The sequence below is a fragment of the Mustela putorius genome, unplaced genomic scaffold (genome assembly GCF_011764305.1).
Source record: "Mustela putorius furo isolate JIRA1106 unplaced genomic scaffold, ASM1176430v1.1 tig00003846_pilon_pilon_pilon, whole genome shotgun sequence".
In the NCBI taxonomy this organism is placed as follows: Eukaryota; Metazoa; Chordata; class Mammalia; order Carnivora; family Mustelidae; genus Mustela; species Mustela putorius.
This window is the reverse complement of record NW_025421999.1, coordinates 22761101-22776216: the sequence shown is the minus strand read 5'-3', so window position 1 is coordinate 22776216 and position 15116 is coordinate 22761101. Positions and strand designations below refer to the sequence as shown.

The window sequence follows — 15116 nt, the reverse complement described above, 5'->3', positions numbered from 1 at the left end:
GACCTTCCTTGACTATACTGTTCGGAGTCACAGCTCCATCCCCCTTCCCTTCTTTATTTTCCTTCTTAATATTTGTCTCCATGTGATATACTATACAGTTTACTTGTTTGTGGTTTGTTTCCTCTCAGTAGAACGTAAGCTCCAAGAGCACAGGGGCTTACGTTTGTTTTATAAACTTCTGTATGCACAGCAAAGCAGTGCATGGTACAAAAGATGTCTCTAATGAACTAATTAGTGAAATCCCTTAAATATTTACTCAGTGCACAGTATGACATGGTGGGTCTGACATGGTGGGTTACACGCAAGAGGTATAAGACAGTCTCAGAGTCTTGAAATCAAACAAACATGACATTGCACTAGAAAAATGAGTGGGAATATATGCACTTATGTGCTGTGGACTAGGACAGAGTGTCTCCCGTACTTGGTAAATGAGAAGATGATTTTTGGCTGCAGAGGCCATGCAAGGGCCCTTTCTTAAGTTATGGTTTAATTCATTTTGCAAGTTTTACAGCATTTTGTTTGATAGCAAAGACCAATTCCATGTTGGCATAATTTTGAGAGAGTACTAACAGAAACTCTTGACAGCCCAACAGTCAAATCTGGAGTGATAGAATCCATGCTACCCAGAGTCCACACCAAGTGTGACACCAGTTTAGAACTAAAGGTTGTGTTTCAGCCTCAAGTCCAAGTGGAAGAGCTTTCCATTTGGGCAGAATTGCGACATGCCATCGTGACTAGATTGTGGTTGATATAGGCGTGGCCCCTGTTGTCTCCTGTCCTCACATTGTATGTGACTCTCTTTAATGTCTTACTATTGTGATGGTCAGAACACCTGCTTATATGAGCAGTGAGAAAGGACTGCCACATGATATTCTTCCTGTCCAATAAAGACCTCTTGGGAGAAACTCAAGGTGGGGGTAGATGGGTAGATGGGTTTTTTTTTTTTTTTAAAGATTTTATTTATTTATTTGACATACAGAGATCACAAGTAGGCAGAGAGGCAGGCAGAGAGAGAGAGAGAGAGAGAGAGAGAGGGGGAAGCAGGCTTCCTGCGGAGCAGGGAGCCCGATGCGGGGCTCAATCCCAGGACCCTGAGATCATGACCCGAGCCGAAGGCAGCAGCCCAAACCACTGAGCCACCCAGGCGCCCCGGGTAAATGGGTTTTTAATATCTGAGAGTAAGCCAGTGGGGATAGTTAAGCACAGTTAGTGTTTATTTTAATATTTAAGTGGCCCTTTAAAGTTCTCCAAGTATTTTCAGATGGTAGTGATAATGACTAGGGGAGGGAGGTGACAATCTTTATATACTGGAGTATATTCTCATTTCATTGTCACAGAGTCATATGTGCTAGTTATTATTATCCCCATATCCTAGATGCCAAAGAGAATCATCATAGTGTTGCTGTGATGACAAAACCAGTAAGTGGCGGGACAGATTACCAACACAGTTTCCTTGTCTAAATGGGGTACGGTTTCTGTTACTTGTTCTGAGAGGAAAAAGTGAACTTCATACAGCTGTTTTAATGCAATAAAAAATTAATTTTACGTGAAACAAACACCCTAGAAATATTTCTAAGCCTATCATATTCAACGAGTAAGGTAGTTCTCTGTAGCAGCCAGTTTGAAAATGTGCACTTATTTTTTTTTAATATCACATTGCAGCCTTCTGTCTTCCATAACATATTCTCCTAAATTAGAACGTAAGACACCAGAATGCGTAGTACCACCAGAGAGTGACAACGAGAAGGGAGAGAGAAATAGCAAACGGGTCTGTTTTAATATGGCGGGAGACGAGCAGGAAGACTCGGGTCATGACACCATCAGCAACAGAGATTCTTACAGGTAATTCATCAATTCCTTAAGCTCAGTCATCAACACAGTCAAATATGATTCCTTATTTTCCACAGAGGTCTTGAAAAAAAGTTTTGATTATCATTTTTGTTTATCACCCTCAGAACATAACCGCCAGCTATTACCAACCGCAGATAAAACATCGTGATCCTGTAGAATCTTTCAAATTATTCTTTTTTCATAATCTGAGTAATTGGGAAAAAGCATTTTTTTTTCCCTCCAGGTCTATGGAGCTAATCTGGGGGACTTGTTCCTGTTACAAATTCTGTAACATGTATAGCAAATAAGCAAACTGAGCCTATATTAACATTTTTTTCCAGATATATGTTTCTGATTATTGGACTGTGGGGTGAACAGGAGTTCTTTGTGTGTGTGTGTGTGTGTGTGTGTGTGTGTGTGTTTCTCCTCCTTTTTTTCTTATATTCTGTGTTCCAAACAAATTGGACTAATTTTTCCTGCTTACCTCCATGACCAGCCTTCTTTCTTTCCCTCTCTTCCACAATTTCTAAAGATTTATTATTATTATTCATTTGAGAGAGAGTGAGCAGGAGCAGCAGGGAAGGTCAGAGGGAGAGGGAGAAGCAGATTCCCCACTGAACAGGGCTCGATTCTGGGACCCTGGGATCACAACTAAGCCAAAGGCAGATGCTTAACCAGTACAGACACCAGGTGCCCCTCTCTTGCACACTTTGTACAATCTTGATTTGATTGCTGTAACAAAGTACCAAGGACTGGGTGGCTTAAACAGCAGATGTTTCTTTATTCATTATCCAACAGTTCTGGGGCCAGAAGTCCATGATCACAGTGTCAGCAGTGCTGTTTTTTCCTGAGGTCTGTGGAGGAAGGATCAGGTCTGGGCCTCTTGCCTTGGTTGTAGATGGCCATCTTATCCCTGTGTCTTCTTGTCCTTTCCCTCTTAAGTGTTTCCCTGTGACCCCATTTCCCCTTCTCAGGAAGTCACCAGCCATACTGAATTTGGGCCCACCATAATGACTTCATTTTAACTTAATTATGTCTGTAAAAGTCCTCATTCCAAACAAGATTGTATTTCTGGGTCATGAGTGTCAGACTTCCACCTGTGGATTTTAGGGGGAGATGCAATCAACCTGTAACAGCTTCCCTCCAAGGTCTGTTATCATCTGCCTACCATCATCCTTCCAACAATGGAAATCTCATGACCCTAAGATCATGACCTGAGCCAAAACCAAGAGTCTAACGCCCAGTGGACTGCACCCCTTGCGTGCCTCCTGTCTTATTTACTTTAATAAAGGGCAAAAACTCTCTTACTCGCTGTTATTTATTATACAGTATTTTACAGTGAGAAAATATTAAATAATTACTATTAAAGTTATTCTCTTCAGAGATGTTTAGCACAAATAGCTAATGTTAAAAACATCTTTACTAGACACACGGGGAAACAGGATGATCTCACATAATTCCCAACACAGTCCTACATGGCACATGCTGATATTAACCCCATTTTACACGTGAAGAAATTGAGGCCACAGGAGTTACATAATAGACATGTAACATGTAATAGACATCTCTGATACTCTTTCTGAAATTTTGTAATGTGTTCATATTCACACACAAAGCTTTTACTCATTCTTTCCTTCCACTTTGACCAGGTGGGCCGGCCCACGGTTTCTCTCTTAACCACTGTACTATCCTAATTTCTACATGAAAAGGATTTTAACGAATATATAAGAGTTAATTATTCCTAGAAATTTAATAGTATATAACACAGATTAACCATCTTGACCATTTCCTTTACTTTTAGCTTCAAAGGATACCAGTAGACTATTTAATAGGAACCTGTGGTTTTTCTCCAGTGAGAAATTATAGATCTAAAAATATTTTTCTTACCTCAATTTCTAGTTCTCAGATAATTAAAATTACCTTCCGAGTCTCCCTCTAGGCTAAACTAGAAATTTTAAATATAAATTTAAAGTTAAATAAGTGCTTCTTACTGATTCTGAGGGGGAAAAAATATTCCATCTCTGATACTCTTTCTGAAATTTTGTAATGTGTTCATATTCACACACAAAGCTTTTACTCATTCTTTCCTTCCACTTTGACCATTATCGAGCCCTTACCAGATGTGGCGGTCAGTGCTGAGCTCTGTGGTGGAGACAGGGTGCTGTCCTCTCCCAGGAAGCTCAGAGAGCAGCTGATGAGTCATAATTTAAAGCTACCAGAAAGACTCGAAAGGCAGAGATCACGAAACAGGACCTTGTCTTTATGAGCACGTTAACTCAGACACACCACCTCAAATAGATAATGACAAATTTTAAGTGCACTTGACTCCTAGTTTTCTTTCTTTCTTTCTTTCTTTGACAGACAGAGATCACAAGCAGTCAGAGAGGCAGAGGAGGGGAGCAGGGGAAGCAGGCTCCCTGCTGAGCAGAGAGCCTAATGCGGGACTCAATCCCAGGACCCTGGGATCATGATGACGCTTTAACCCACTGAGCCACCCAGGCACCCCGACTCCTAGTTTTCTAACTTCAGATTTAAAAAAAAAAAAAAAGAAAGAAAGAAAGAAATTCAGGATCCATCTACAAGGCTTAAGAGATTTTGAAATACAATTGAATTTAAAATTTTTTAGACCATAAGATAAAATGGGAGTCAAACAAAAGTGGTTCTTCTCCTAATTTTCTCCAAGACATGTCAATAAGCCTAACTGTGGTGTGAACAGGGAGAGTGGCAGCAAATTCACTCTGAAGGTGACGTGTTGTGTTCCTCCTCCCCAGCGACTGCAACAGCAACAGGAATTCCATCGCCTCCTTCACCAGCATCTGCAGCAGCCAGTGCAGCTCCTACTTCCACAGCGATGAAATGGACTCAGGTGCGTTTGGTGGAGGCATGTGACCTTTTCTGTTGCCTTTCCTCAGGGAGATACCTTTCGGGGATGTCAATCAGTGTGTGATCGACATGCGTTTTCACCTTGGATCAGTTGTCCTTGGCCGCCACACGTGCTGGGTGACGTCAGTGTCCCAATCCCGTGGTGAACAGAGTGAATTAAAAAGAGATGAAAGAAACAAATGAAGTCTGATCTTAATATATATTTTAGGATTTTCTGTGGTACTATGAAGGAAGCTAGGTACACAGGAAACAGGTCATCCTAAAACATGGGGTGTTGTTGACTGTGTGAGAAGGTTGGGATGGGCTTTGAACCTGAGGACTTCTGAGATAGTAGATGCACAGGGAGGGGAATGATGAAAACACTGACTGAGAGAAATATCTTACAAATGTCTTATCTGGGGTATGTTAAGAACAGAGACTTTGCACCCAGTTAGGACACTTCTTCATTTTAAAATATGTAGTTTGTTTCAACTATTTAACTGTTAGGAATTGCACTATTTGAAAAATCATTGACATAGGGTATAGAATGTTTTCTCCTGTGAGGCACTCTGCTCCCACCTCTATTTCAAAAGCAATCATCTGACATCCTAACTGCTATTAAATATTTTGGAATTCTTTATCTGATCATAAGAACATGATGGAATAAGACTGCGTGTTTATTATTTTTTGGTGTATTTATATTAAAATATTTTAGTATGTTAAACAAAGATGGGTGATTTATTTTTTATTTCTAGGTGATGAACTTCCCCTCAGTGTTCGCATTTCTCATGATAAGCAGGACAAGATACATAGCTGTCTTGAGCATCTTTTCAGCCAGGTATGATTGGGACAACTAGAAGTTTCTTTTCCCACACATCAGACTGTTGGGAATCCCTTTTTCAGATATAGTAAAAAAAAAATGTTTCTTTTTTTTACTTTGCTTCTCTGTAGGTTTTCAGAATTCTTCATGACATTTCTTGCTTGACTTTATTCCTAATTTCAGGAAGCACAAGATTCTCTTGGTGCTTGTGTTGGTATTTTGCATTTTTAAGAAAATTTATATCAATAACCAAATTCATAGAGTAGAAGATTTTACTGCTTTGAAAAAGATTATGATGTCTTTTAGGGTTTTTAAAAATAACCCTAGAAATCTTCTTTTGTGAAATGAATATGTTGAGCATATTTATATCTTATATTAATATATGGTGGATAATAAGAAATATTGCAAGTGTTGTCAGTGAGTTTATTCCAATATTTTACTTAAAGATGGATTTTGCAAGCATCATGCGGTTTCAAAAATAATTATGGCTTTAAGAAAAAAATATTTTACAAGATTTACTCTTAGAAATACATTTATTATGTATTATGAGAAGTATGTAACTTTCAGAAATCTCTGCTGTTATGGTAGGTGGATTCAATTACCAATCTCCTAAAAGGGCAAGCTGTTATAAGGGCCTTTGAGCAAACCAAGTACCTCACGCCAGGTCAAGGATTACAAGGTAAGGTTTAAAAAGTCACTATTAGAGGGGCACCTGGGTCGCTTAGTGGGTTAAATCCTCTGCCTTAAGCTCGGGTCATGATCCCAGGGTCCTCTCTGTTTGGCAGGGAGCCCGCTTCGCCCCCCCCCCACCTACCTCTCTGCCTACTTGTGATTACTTTTTGTCAAATAACTAAATAAAATCTAAAAAAAAAAAAAGTCTAAAAAATAAATAATTAATTAATAAAATTTTTTTTTAAAATAAAAAGTCACTATGAGAAACCATTGGGAAACGAAGGTGGGAAATAATACAGTCATGAACTAAAGGCATAGTGTAAGAAGAAAATGGCTACTCATGTTTCATAATCCCCTTCATATTAATTCTATTTTAATAACTTTGGAATATAGATAAAAAGTTAGTATAGGATGTTTTAAATTTATTTGCAAATTTAAAATGTGCAATGCCTATAAGGACTAGAATAAATAGGAATGAGTTAATTGAAGAGATGTAAGTGTCACATAAGTGTGAAGTGTTGCAGCTTTTGCTGAAATCAGCATGCCTACTTGGTGGTAGCCCATTCATTGGTGGGGGAAGGGGTTTCAGGAATGAACTTTGACAAAAAGAACAGCCCAACAGAATAAGATCCTAGAGCTGCCACTTTCTGACATCTAGTTTCAGACATTGAAGAGAGTTTTTATCTAACTTTGCCCTTTGTTTAAATGTTTGTAAGAAAATAATAAGGTTAGCCTTTCTTTTTTCGATTTAACCAATTTTCTCCTGAAATATAATTACAGAAAGTACCACCATGCTAATAAACCAGGACAACAGGAATGAAAGATGATTCTGCAGCCCACAGATTTGTTAACTGTTTGGTAAATGGTTGAAACTTAAAAGAGATTTTCTGTATTTATTTAGAATTTCAGCAGGAAATGGAACCAAAGTTGAGTTGTCCAAAAAGGTTAAGACTTCACATCAAGCAAGACCCTTGGAATCTTCCCAGCAGTGTCCGGAATCTTGCTCAGAACATCAGAAAATTTGTTGAAGGTCAGGACGAAAAGCAAAGAATATTGCATAGCATTAGTAATAATGATTTAAAACCAAAAGTTCAGTAATACCTGATTACTTTTTCACAGTATTTCATATTATGAGGAAAATCAAAGAACTGGAAAGGGTAAGGGAGGGAGGAAGCAAAAGGAGAAATAGGATTATAGAGCCTTATGTTCCAAGGATCTAAACGATGTACACTGTATCACGGAGAATTTTCTCGGTGAATAAAATAAGGGCTCATACTTGGGAGAACATGGAATTTGAAGAGTTTCATATTTTAAAATATGAAACAATATCAGCAAAATTTCTAAAGATTCACCAAAGTCACAAAGCTAAGTTTTATAGGAAGTCTAAAAAGTTAATTGTGAACTTGCAAGAATCGAAATAATAAGATAGGTCATGTCATTGGTTTATAAGTTTCTTTTTCATATTTTCTAAGTTTATTGTTATTAACTCTCATGACATTGTTTACTCAACATCCAGTGACTGATATCTGCAGTTGGAGATAGGACATTTCGGACAGCTCTAGTGCATCTGATTACATGTTGTTTAGGGTCAGGGTGTAGAAAATTCTGAGCGTTTCCAAAACAAGTATGGTAGAAAAGATGAAATGAGAAATTTGTTTAACTTTTTTAAAATGCTTAATTTGGTGATTTTCTTCCCAACATCAGACCAGTGGTTGGCGACTTCTGGAGATATTTTCGGTTGTCACCGTTGTGGGGGTGCTCTTGGCATCCAGTGTGTAGAAGCCAGAGATGCTGACAAATGTTCTGCATTATACAGGACAGTCCCTCACGACAAAGAATTATTTGGCCCAAAATGGCAATAGTGCTAAGGTTGAGAAACCTCCACAATAAATACGTATATGCCTATGTTTACATATTTGTTCCTCAGTCTTCGTATGTCAGTTGCATGTGATAAATAACACTCAGCAGAATTACAGCGTATCCCCTGGTTACTGCTAGAGAGAGTTAGAAAGGGTTGTGTAGAGAAAGTTAGAGAAAGTTACTGACAAAATTCAGCTCTTAAATCTGACGAGTCTGGGCCTGTGGCATAACTCCTTTGGGCCTCAGTTTCTTCATTTACCAAATGAAAAAGATGTGTATATGTTCTGTGATTACTAAGTCTACTGCCTAGAAATATACTCAAATATAACAGCTTAGATACTCATTTAGAGTTCAGTGGAGCAAAGGTTTGTACAGATATGGAAAGCTCCAAATAAATCACAGCAGTTCTATTATGCGATAAAATCTTTTGTTTTTGACAGCTGTATTTCTTGGCTACATTTTTATTTTATAGCTACATATAATGGTTATTTGTGACAGATTATAACATCATATTTGATGAAAAGTCGGAATTTAAAACCTCCCAAAGTAATGAGTAGCAGAAATGATAAATACATCTTTTAAAGACTGCTTGGTTTAAGGAATTCAAATGTATTTTACTGAGTAGGTTTTTGGTTTTTTTTTCTTTTTTCAGAATAAATGCCAGTATCATAATACTCCTAGAAATTATAATTCATGAATCTAAATGCACTGTTCTCTCTACCCCTGAAACTAATAATATACTATGTGTTAAAAACTTGAATTTAAATAAAATCTTTAAAAATATTTAATGCATTTGTTCTCATCATCTTTGAGAGTTTTTTTGTTTTTTTTACATTATAGTTGTTTACAGAGTAAATGCAATATCAGTTAAGAACAGAGAAATCTTTAAAACTTTTCTTGTTTTGTTTTTGAGCTTTATCTTTAAGATATTAACTTTATCTAATGCAAGATCAAAAGCTTAATTTTAATGGTATTCATTTTAAATATCTTAACATTTTCATCATAAGTCCTGCTTTTATAACCTCAATACCTCACTCATATCACAAGAAGCAGCTATAGGAATGAGAACTATTTACATATATTGATTGATGTGTGTCGTGAATATGGGTGCCAGTCTTGGTCGGGGAGCTCAACAACTGGTTGAGTATGGTTGGGTGTGCTGACTGTCTTCTAGTGAATGGTGTGGGGAGGGCTCTTTGCAGAATTTAAGTGATATCCCTGATTGCAAGTTTTAGTGAGATGCACTTCTTTGGTTACGTTTTGTGATTGTCACCATGTTAAGTGTCTCTTTAAAGAATGATTAATCACTACTTCAGTCCAATGGGCTGTCAAGAAGGAGGTCAAGCTGTCCTTTCCTGCTCATCTGTTTGTTGTCTGGTCCTGTTATGCAGAATGGAAGCAGCAGTATTGAGATTCTTGTAATCAACTGCTTGTTACGTGGAGGTTCTCTGATGTAACCTCACTGATTCATTATGAATTTATTCTACTCAACTTAAAGTACTTCTTATTCTATTTCCCAGTTGTCTTTATATAGGGGATCATTTAATGAAGGGTTAGGTCTTGGCTAGAAATTCAACATAATGTCACCTTACCAGAATTTCATGGTTTATTATACATGGCTTAATATAGTAATTTTACTATATTATAGTAATTTTACTATATTACTATTACTATTACTAATTACTATATTAAGTAATTAAAATTACTTAATAAAGTAATTTTTTCCCCCTTCTACCCTCCTAGGTTCTTTGGCTAGGCCCTATAGATCAGTCAGACAAGACAAATTAACTAGGGAAACACATATAAATGTATTTAATATGTTTTATATGATACAGGAGACTTTGTAAGGAAATGAATTCCAGAAGAAATGGTTAAACCTGAGTGCTTTTACACTAGGTTTGATAAAGAGTAGAAAGCTTTGAAAAAATGTGATAGGATGAAAGGGTATGCACTAAGGGTAACAAACTGGAGAAACTTAGCAAGGCCTGTTCTTCTGAAATAAGGATGCTCCTTTCCTCTGGGATTGGGAGGGCACTTCTCACAAGAGGGTTTTATGACTAGCTTCAGGGGAGTAGGGAGAGATCAGAGAGTCCTCCATACACCTGCTGTTTATCAAGTTCCTTCAGCTTAAAATTTTCAGTATGCCAAATTGCCATCTTTTGGGGTAGCATGTTCTGAACCTCCTCATTTGTTCATCTCTGATTTCAAAATATCCTATCAAGTATATATCAGAATATAATAACCTATGATCTTTATCTAGGGAACACTGTTACAGTACCATTCCTAAGCTGCATCACACTGTACCATTCATGTGTTCAAATCATAGTTTGCCAAACTGAGGGCAGAAGAGAGCAGAAAACACAGTGGACTAAGTGGGGGATAGATTAATTTTGTCGTGTCACTAAGCACTAAGGTGATGTCTGCCTCCTGCTTCATCTCTACACTAAATTATGGTCACAGATTATCAGCCAGCTGAACATGTTTTTACATGATTAGCACACAGTGATACTGGGATTTATATAAGAAACATATATTTGGTCTTTGTCCCCTTTCCTTGCTCAGATTTCCCAAAACTCTTGGAATTTCTTATGATGAGAGCTCTAAAGGTGTCTTTTGTTATGCCCGTGAGGTGACTTTTGGAAAATTTCTAAGGATGGGAGCTGATTTGCCAAGGAAGCCAACCATGTGATTAGATAGTTGGAACTTTCAATACCACTCCCAACTTCTGGGAACAGAGAGGGGTTGGAGATTGACCAATGATTTAATCAGTCATGCCTATGTAATGAAGCCTCCACAAGTTCAGAGAGCTTCAGGGTTAGTTCTAGAAGAGTGGTGCTTTCAGAGAGCATGGAAGTGCTGCACCATTTCCCCATACCTTACCCAGTACCTCTCTTCCATCCAGCTCCTGAGCTATATCCTTTTATAATAAACAGGTGATTTAGTAGGTAAATGTTTCTCAAAGTTCTGTGAGCCACTCTAGCCAATTAATCAAACCCAAAAGAGAGTCACTGAAACCACCAATCTGCAGCCAGTTAGTCAGAAGCATAGGTGGCAGCCAGGATTTGCAGTTGGCACATGAAGTGTGTGTGTGTTGGGGCGGGGGGCAGTCTTGTGGAACTGAGCCCTTACTCTGTGAGATCTGATGCTATCTCCAGGTAGATAATGCCAGAACTGAGTTGAATTGTAGGATACCCAGATAGTATTAGACAAGTGCTTGGTGGTATGGGGGGAAAACACACACTGGAATTTGTGACCCACCATCCCCTTAAAGTCAAATGTTTATTAGTAAACACATTTTCAATTCTTACCCCCTATAAAAGTTGTACTCTTTTTTTCAAAATCTCCCATTGTTTCAGCAACTTATATTATTTTTTTCCCTCTGCTTTTGTCCCAAATATCCTAAAGAACTTCTATTTTTTTTAAATCAAAAGTCTCCAATTTCCCCCTTTTTCTTCTTACTGCAGTAATTGGAACAGTTTTCTGGATAATCCCTCATCTCTATCTTTTCTGATTTATATATTACTATATACCATATTCAACTTCCTAAAATATTACGTTCATTTTAGAACCCTGCCCAGAACCTTACATGATTTTTGTTAGCTAAGTCTAAACTCATCATTCTGGTGTTGGATCCAATTTTTAAATGTGGCTTTCTAATTGTATCCCAAGCTCAGTCTCTAAATGATATAATAAAATCTTTTCTATGCTAAATTGTTGGATATTTGGTATTCATTTTTTACTATACTCTCCTGCTAACACACTTTCCCACTTTTAGGATATGAACCTATTCCCTTGACACTGTAACTTTAAAAAATGTTTAAAAACATTTTCAACACACAGAATTCTATACCAAATTTTTAGGTGGATTCAGATTAGAATAATAGCAGTGCTTCACAGATACACAGCATATTAAAGAATTTCCCAAGGCTTTTAATATATATCCCTGTTTATTTTTCCTACACAGACCTATAAAATAGATAAGATAGGTGTTATCATCACTTATAAATGAGCTGAAACTCAAAGTAGGGTTGACCATTGAATAGCATGAAGGTTAGGGGCACTGACTTCCTGCACAGTCAATCTGCATATAGCTTCTGACTCCCGCAAAACCTCACTTCTAATAGCTTACTGCTGACCAGAGCCTAACTGATAACATAAATAATTAGGTATTACATATTTTGTACATTGCATGTATCATATATTATATTCTTTCAATAAAGAAAGCTAAAGAAAAGAAAATGTTTAAAAATCATGGAAAGAAAAATGCATTTACAGTACTATACTGTATTGACTGAAAAAATTCCATATATGAGTGGACCCATGCAGTTCAAACCTGTGTTGTTCACAAACAAGGGTCAACTATGGTTGAGCCATTTTCTGAAGACCACAAAGCTGGTACAGCTATCCCACACTATCCTCTGTTTTACTTTCCTTGGTTTCAGTTACTAGTCAGCCACAATCCAGAAGCAGATGATTCTCTTTTTGACTTAGTCAGCAGGCCAGTCACAGCCTAACTCTACATCTCACATCATCACAAGAAGGAAAAGTATGGTACAATAAGATATTTTGAGAGAGAGAGAGACCAGATTCACATAACTTTAATACAGTGTATTATTATACTTGTTCTATTTTATTATTAGTTCTTGTTGTTAATCTCTTACTGGGCCTAATTTATAAATTAAATTTTGTCATAGGTATGTGGATGTACAGGAAAAACCATAGTATATACTGGGCTTGGTACTACCCATTGTTTTAGGCACCCACTGAGGTGGGGGAGTCTTGGAATGTCCCTCATAAATAAAGGGGGATGACTGTAGCAGGTGTGTCTTGTGGACTCTTTGTCCAGGATACTTTTCTGCCTCTGAAATTCTCTTGTTCTCATGTTATCACTTTTAAAATGTAATATCCTCTCAAATATCTCCTGTACTTCTTATCAGGTAATTTTGTCACTCTGACTCTATTGTGAACCTTTTTGGAATAGGATGCAACTTAAACCTTTTTTTACTTCCCATAATCTGTGGACATGAAGAAGCTCTGTATGTTTTTATATTTACTTATTGAGAGTAAACTATTTGTCAATTAGAAGTAAAGTAATGAGTATGAAGCTAATACACAATAAACAGTTGTGATTGCCCTTGTTTGGAGATGGGCTGGGGAGAACAGTATTTGAAACTATTTAGTATTGTTCTGCCCTTTAGAGCGGTTCTTGACATAGAGATAGGAAAGGAAGTCTAGAGAGAGAGAGATTTTATATATATATATATATATATATATATAATATATGCACTGTATATATTACACATATATACACATGTACACACTCCATAATCTGTAAGTATAATTTGTATAATTACATATAATTTATAATTATTATATGTAATGAATAATATGATATGTATTATTACATATAAAGATTATTAAATGCATATATAATCTTCAAAAGTGTAAGTAACTAAGAAAAAATGCTGTTTGAGAACTTATTGATCAAGACCATAATCCCTATAGGAGTTTAGAGAACACCATGCACACTACAGCAATTAAGAGTGACTTAACAAAAGTAGCACAATTTGAATGGTGTTGCACAAGCTAATTTAAATCAGAACTGTAAGAAACTGTAACATCTAGAGCAATGGATAGAATTTATATAGGTAGATAGGAAGAACAGCATGTCAAGTAAATGGGATTTTTATTATCTAATATAGTAAGATTGTGCTAGTTTTTACTGCACAGTTAAAATGTGGTGCTAGTGGGAGGAAAAGACTAAACAACTAACTGTTAATTTTTTTTTTTTTTTTCTGCAGAGGTCAAGTGTAGGATACTCCTGGCTCTTCTTGAATATTCAGGTACTATTTTCATTATTTTAATGATTTGAAATTATTGTGGTCCATGACATTGGAAGTCTCATGATATCAAGGCAGTGCTTTCAACAAATTAGATGGAAATACAATCCCTACTTCCTCTAAAGTCTGGCAAAGATTTAAGAAAATGCTTAATTTTAATAAAAGCATAAAAACATGCTCATCTTCAATTATAGGTACAAAGTGGAAACTTATGTAAGTATATGTTTATACAGAATATAATTAAAAAGGAGAAAGAAAGCAGGTTTGGTAAAGCGAATTGTACATGGGATTTATTGTTAAACTATGTCTAACTTTTGTTTATGATCAAGGATGTAGGTGGGCTCAGATTCAAGGGATAGAAAAGCAGACCTGTACTTTGAAAGGAGGAGTCTTTTATAATCTACCAAACCTGGAAATTTTAAATTAAAAGTGAATGAATAAGTCAAGTTAACCGGGGTTTTTTTGTTTGTTTGTTGTCTGGTTTTTGTTTTAATTAAGGAAGTAGTTGTCTTGTTTTTTGACTGAGTAATAATAATAAACAAAAGTGTCTTACTTTTTTAAGTTTCACTAATAACAAACCAGTTGATAGACTTCATTCATATTTATGTATTTCCTTGGGTCCTCACAATCACTCTATGAGAATATTATTATTTTTCCACAGATTTAAAAATGAAGAAATTAACATTTAGGCCAATTAATAATAATAAGTAGAAATGGTATTCATTCAACACATATTTTTCAGTATCTGGAAGATTAATTAGATGCTTGATTGAGTAAAGGCATAAATAGTGGGTGGCAGATGAAATTCAAACTTAGTTATGCCAATTCCAGAAGCGGTCCTGGAATGCATTGCTTTATTCATTAATTTCAAAGGGCTATTCTTATAGATCTTTATTTTGATTTCAATTTTATTTTTCTATCCTGTCATAAACCTCCTTTTTCTTACTTTGTTTACTCACTTTTTTCCCCCCTCTGTAATATAGGATGGCAAAAGAATGTAGCCAAATTACTCCATATTGTTGGCTGCAGAATTATGCTCGCCACTTGAAAAGGGTGGATTGTGTCTGCTAAATGTATTTTTTAAAGATTTTATTTATTTATCTGACAGAAAGAGAGATCACAAATAGGCAGAGAGAGAAGCAGAGAGAGAGGAGGAAGCAGGCTCCCTGCAGAGCAGAGAGCCCAATGCGGGGCTTGATTCCAGGAACCTGAGATCATGACCTGAGCCGAAG

General features: G+C 36.6%; 1 protein-coding gene across 5 annotated transcripts in view; it reads left to right on the top strand.

The window, feature by feature from the left end:
• Window positions 1–15116, top strand: part of PREX2 (phosphatidylinositol-3,4,5-trisphosphate dependent Rac exchange factor 2) — a 347111-nt gene that overhangs the window by 184443 nt on the left and 147552 nt on the right. For 4 of the 5 annotated variants that reach the window (XM_045063231.1, XM_045063230.1, XM_045063232.1 and 1 more), the window contains 6 exons: window positions 1663–1842; window positions 4602–4696; window positions 5448–5530; window positions 6101–6191; window positions 7086–7214; window positions 13846–13887. In XM_045063231.1, the coding sequence (XP_044919166.1) occupies window positions 1663–1842; window positions 4602–4696; window positions 5448–5530; window positions 6101–6191; window positions 7086–7214; window positions 13846–13887 (620 nt within the window). The remainder of the gene's footprint in view (window positions 1–1662; window positions 1843–4601; window positions 4697–5447; window positions 5531–6100; window positions 6192–7085; window positions 7215–13845; window positions 13888–15116) is intronic. The other variant, XM_045063234.1, reaches the window with a different exon arrangement.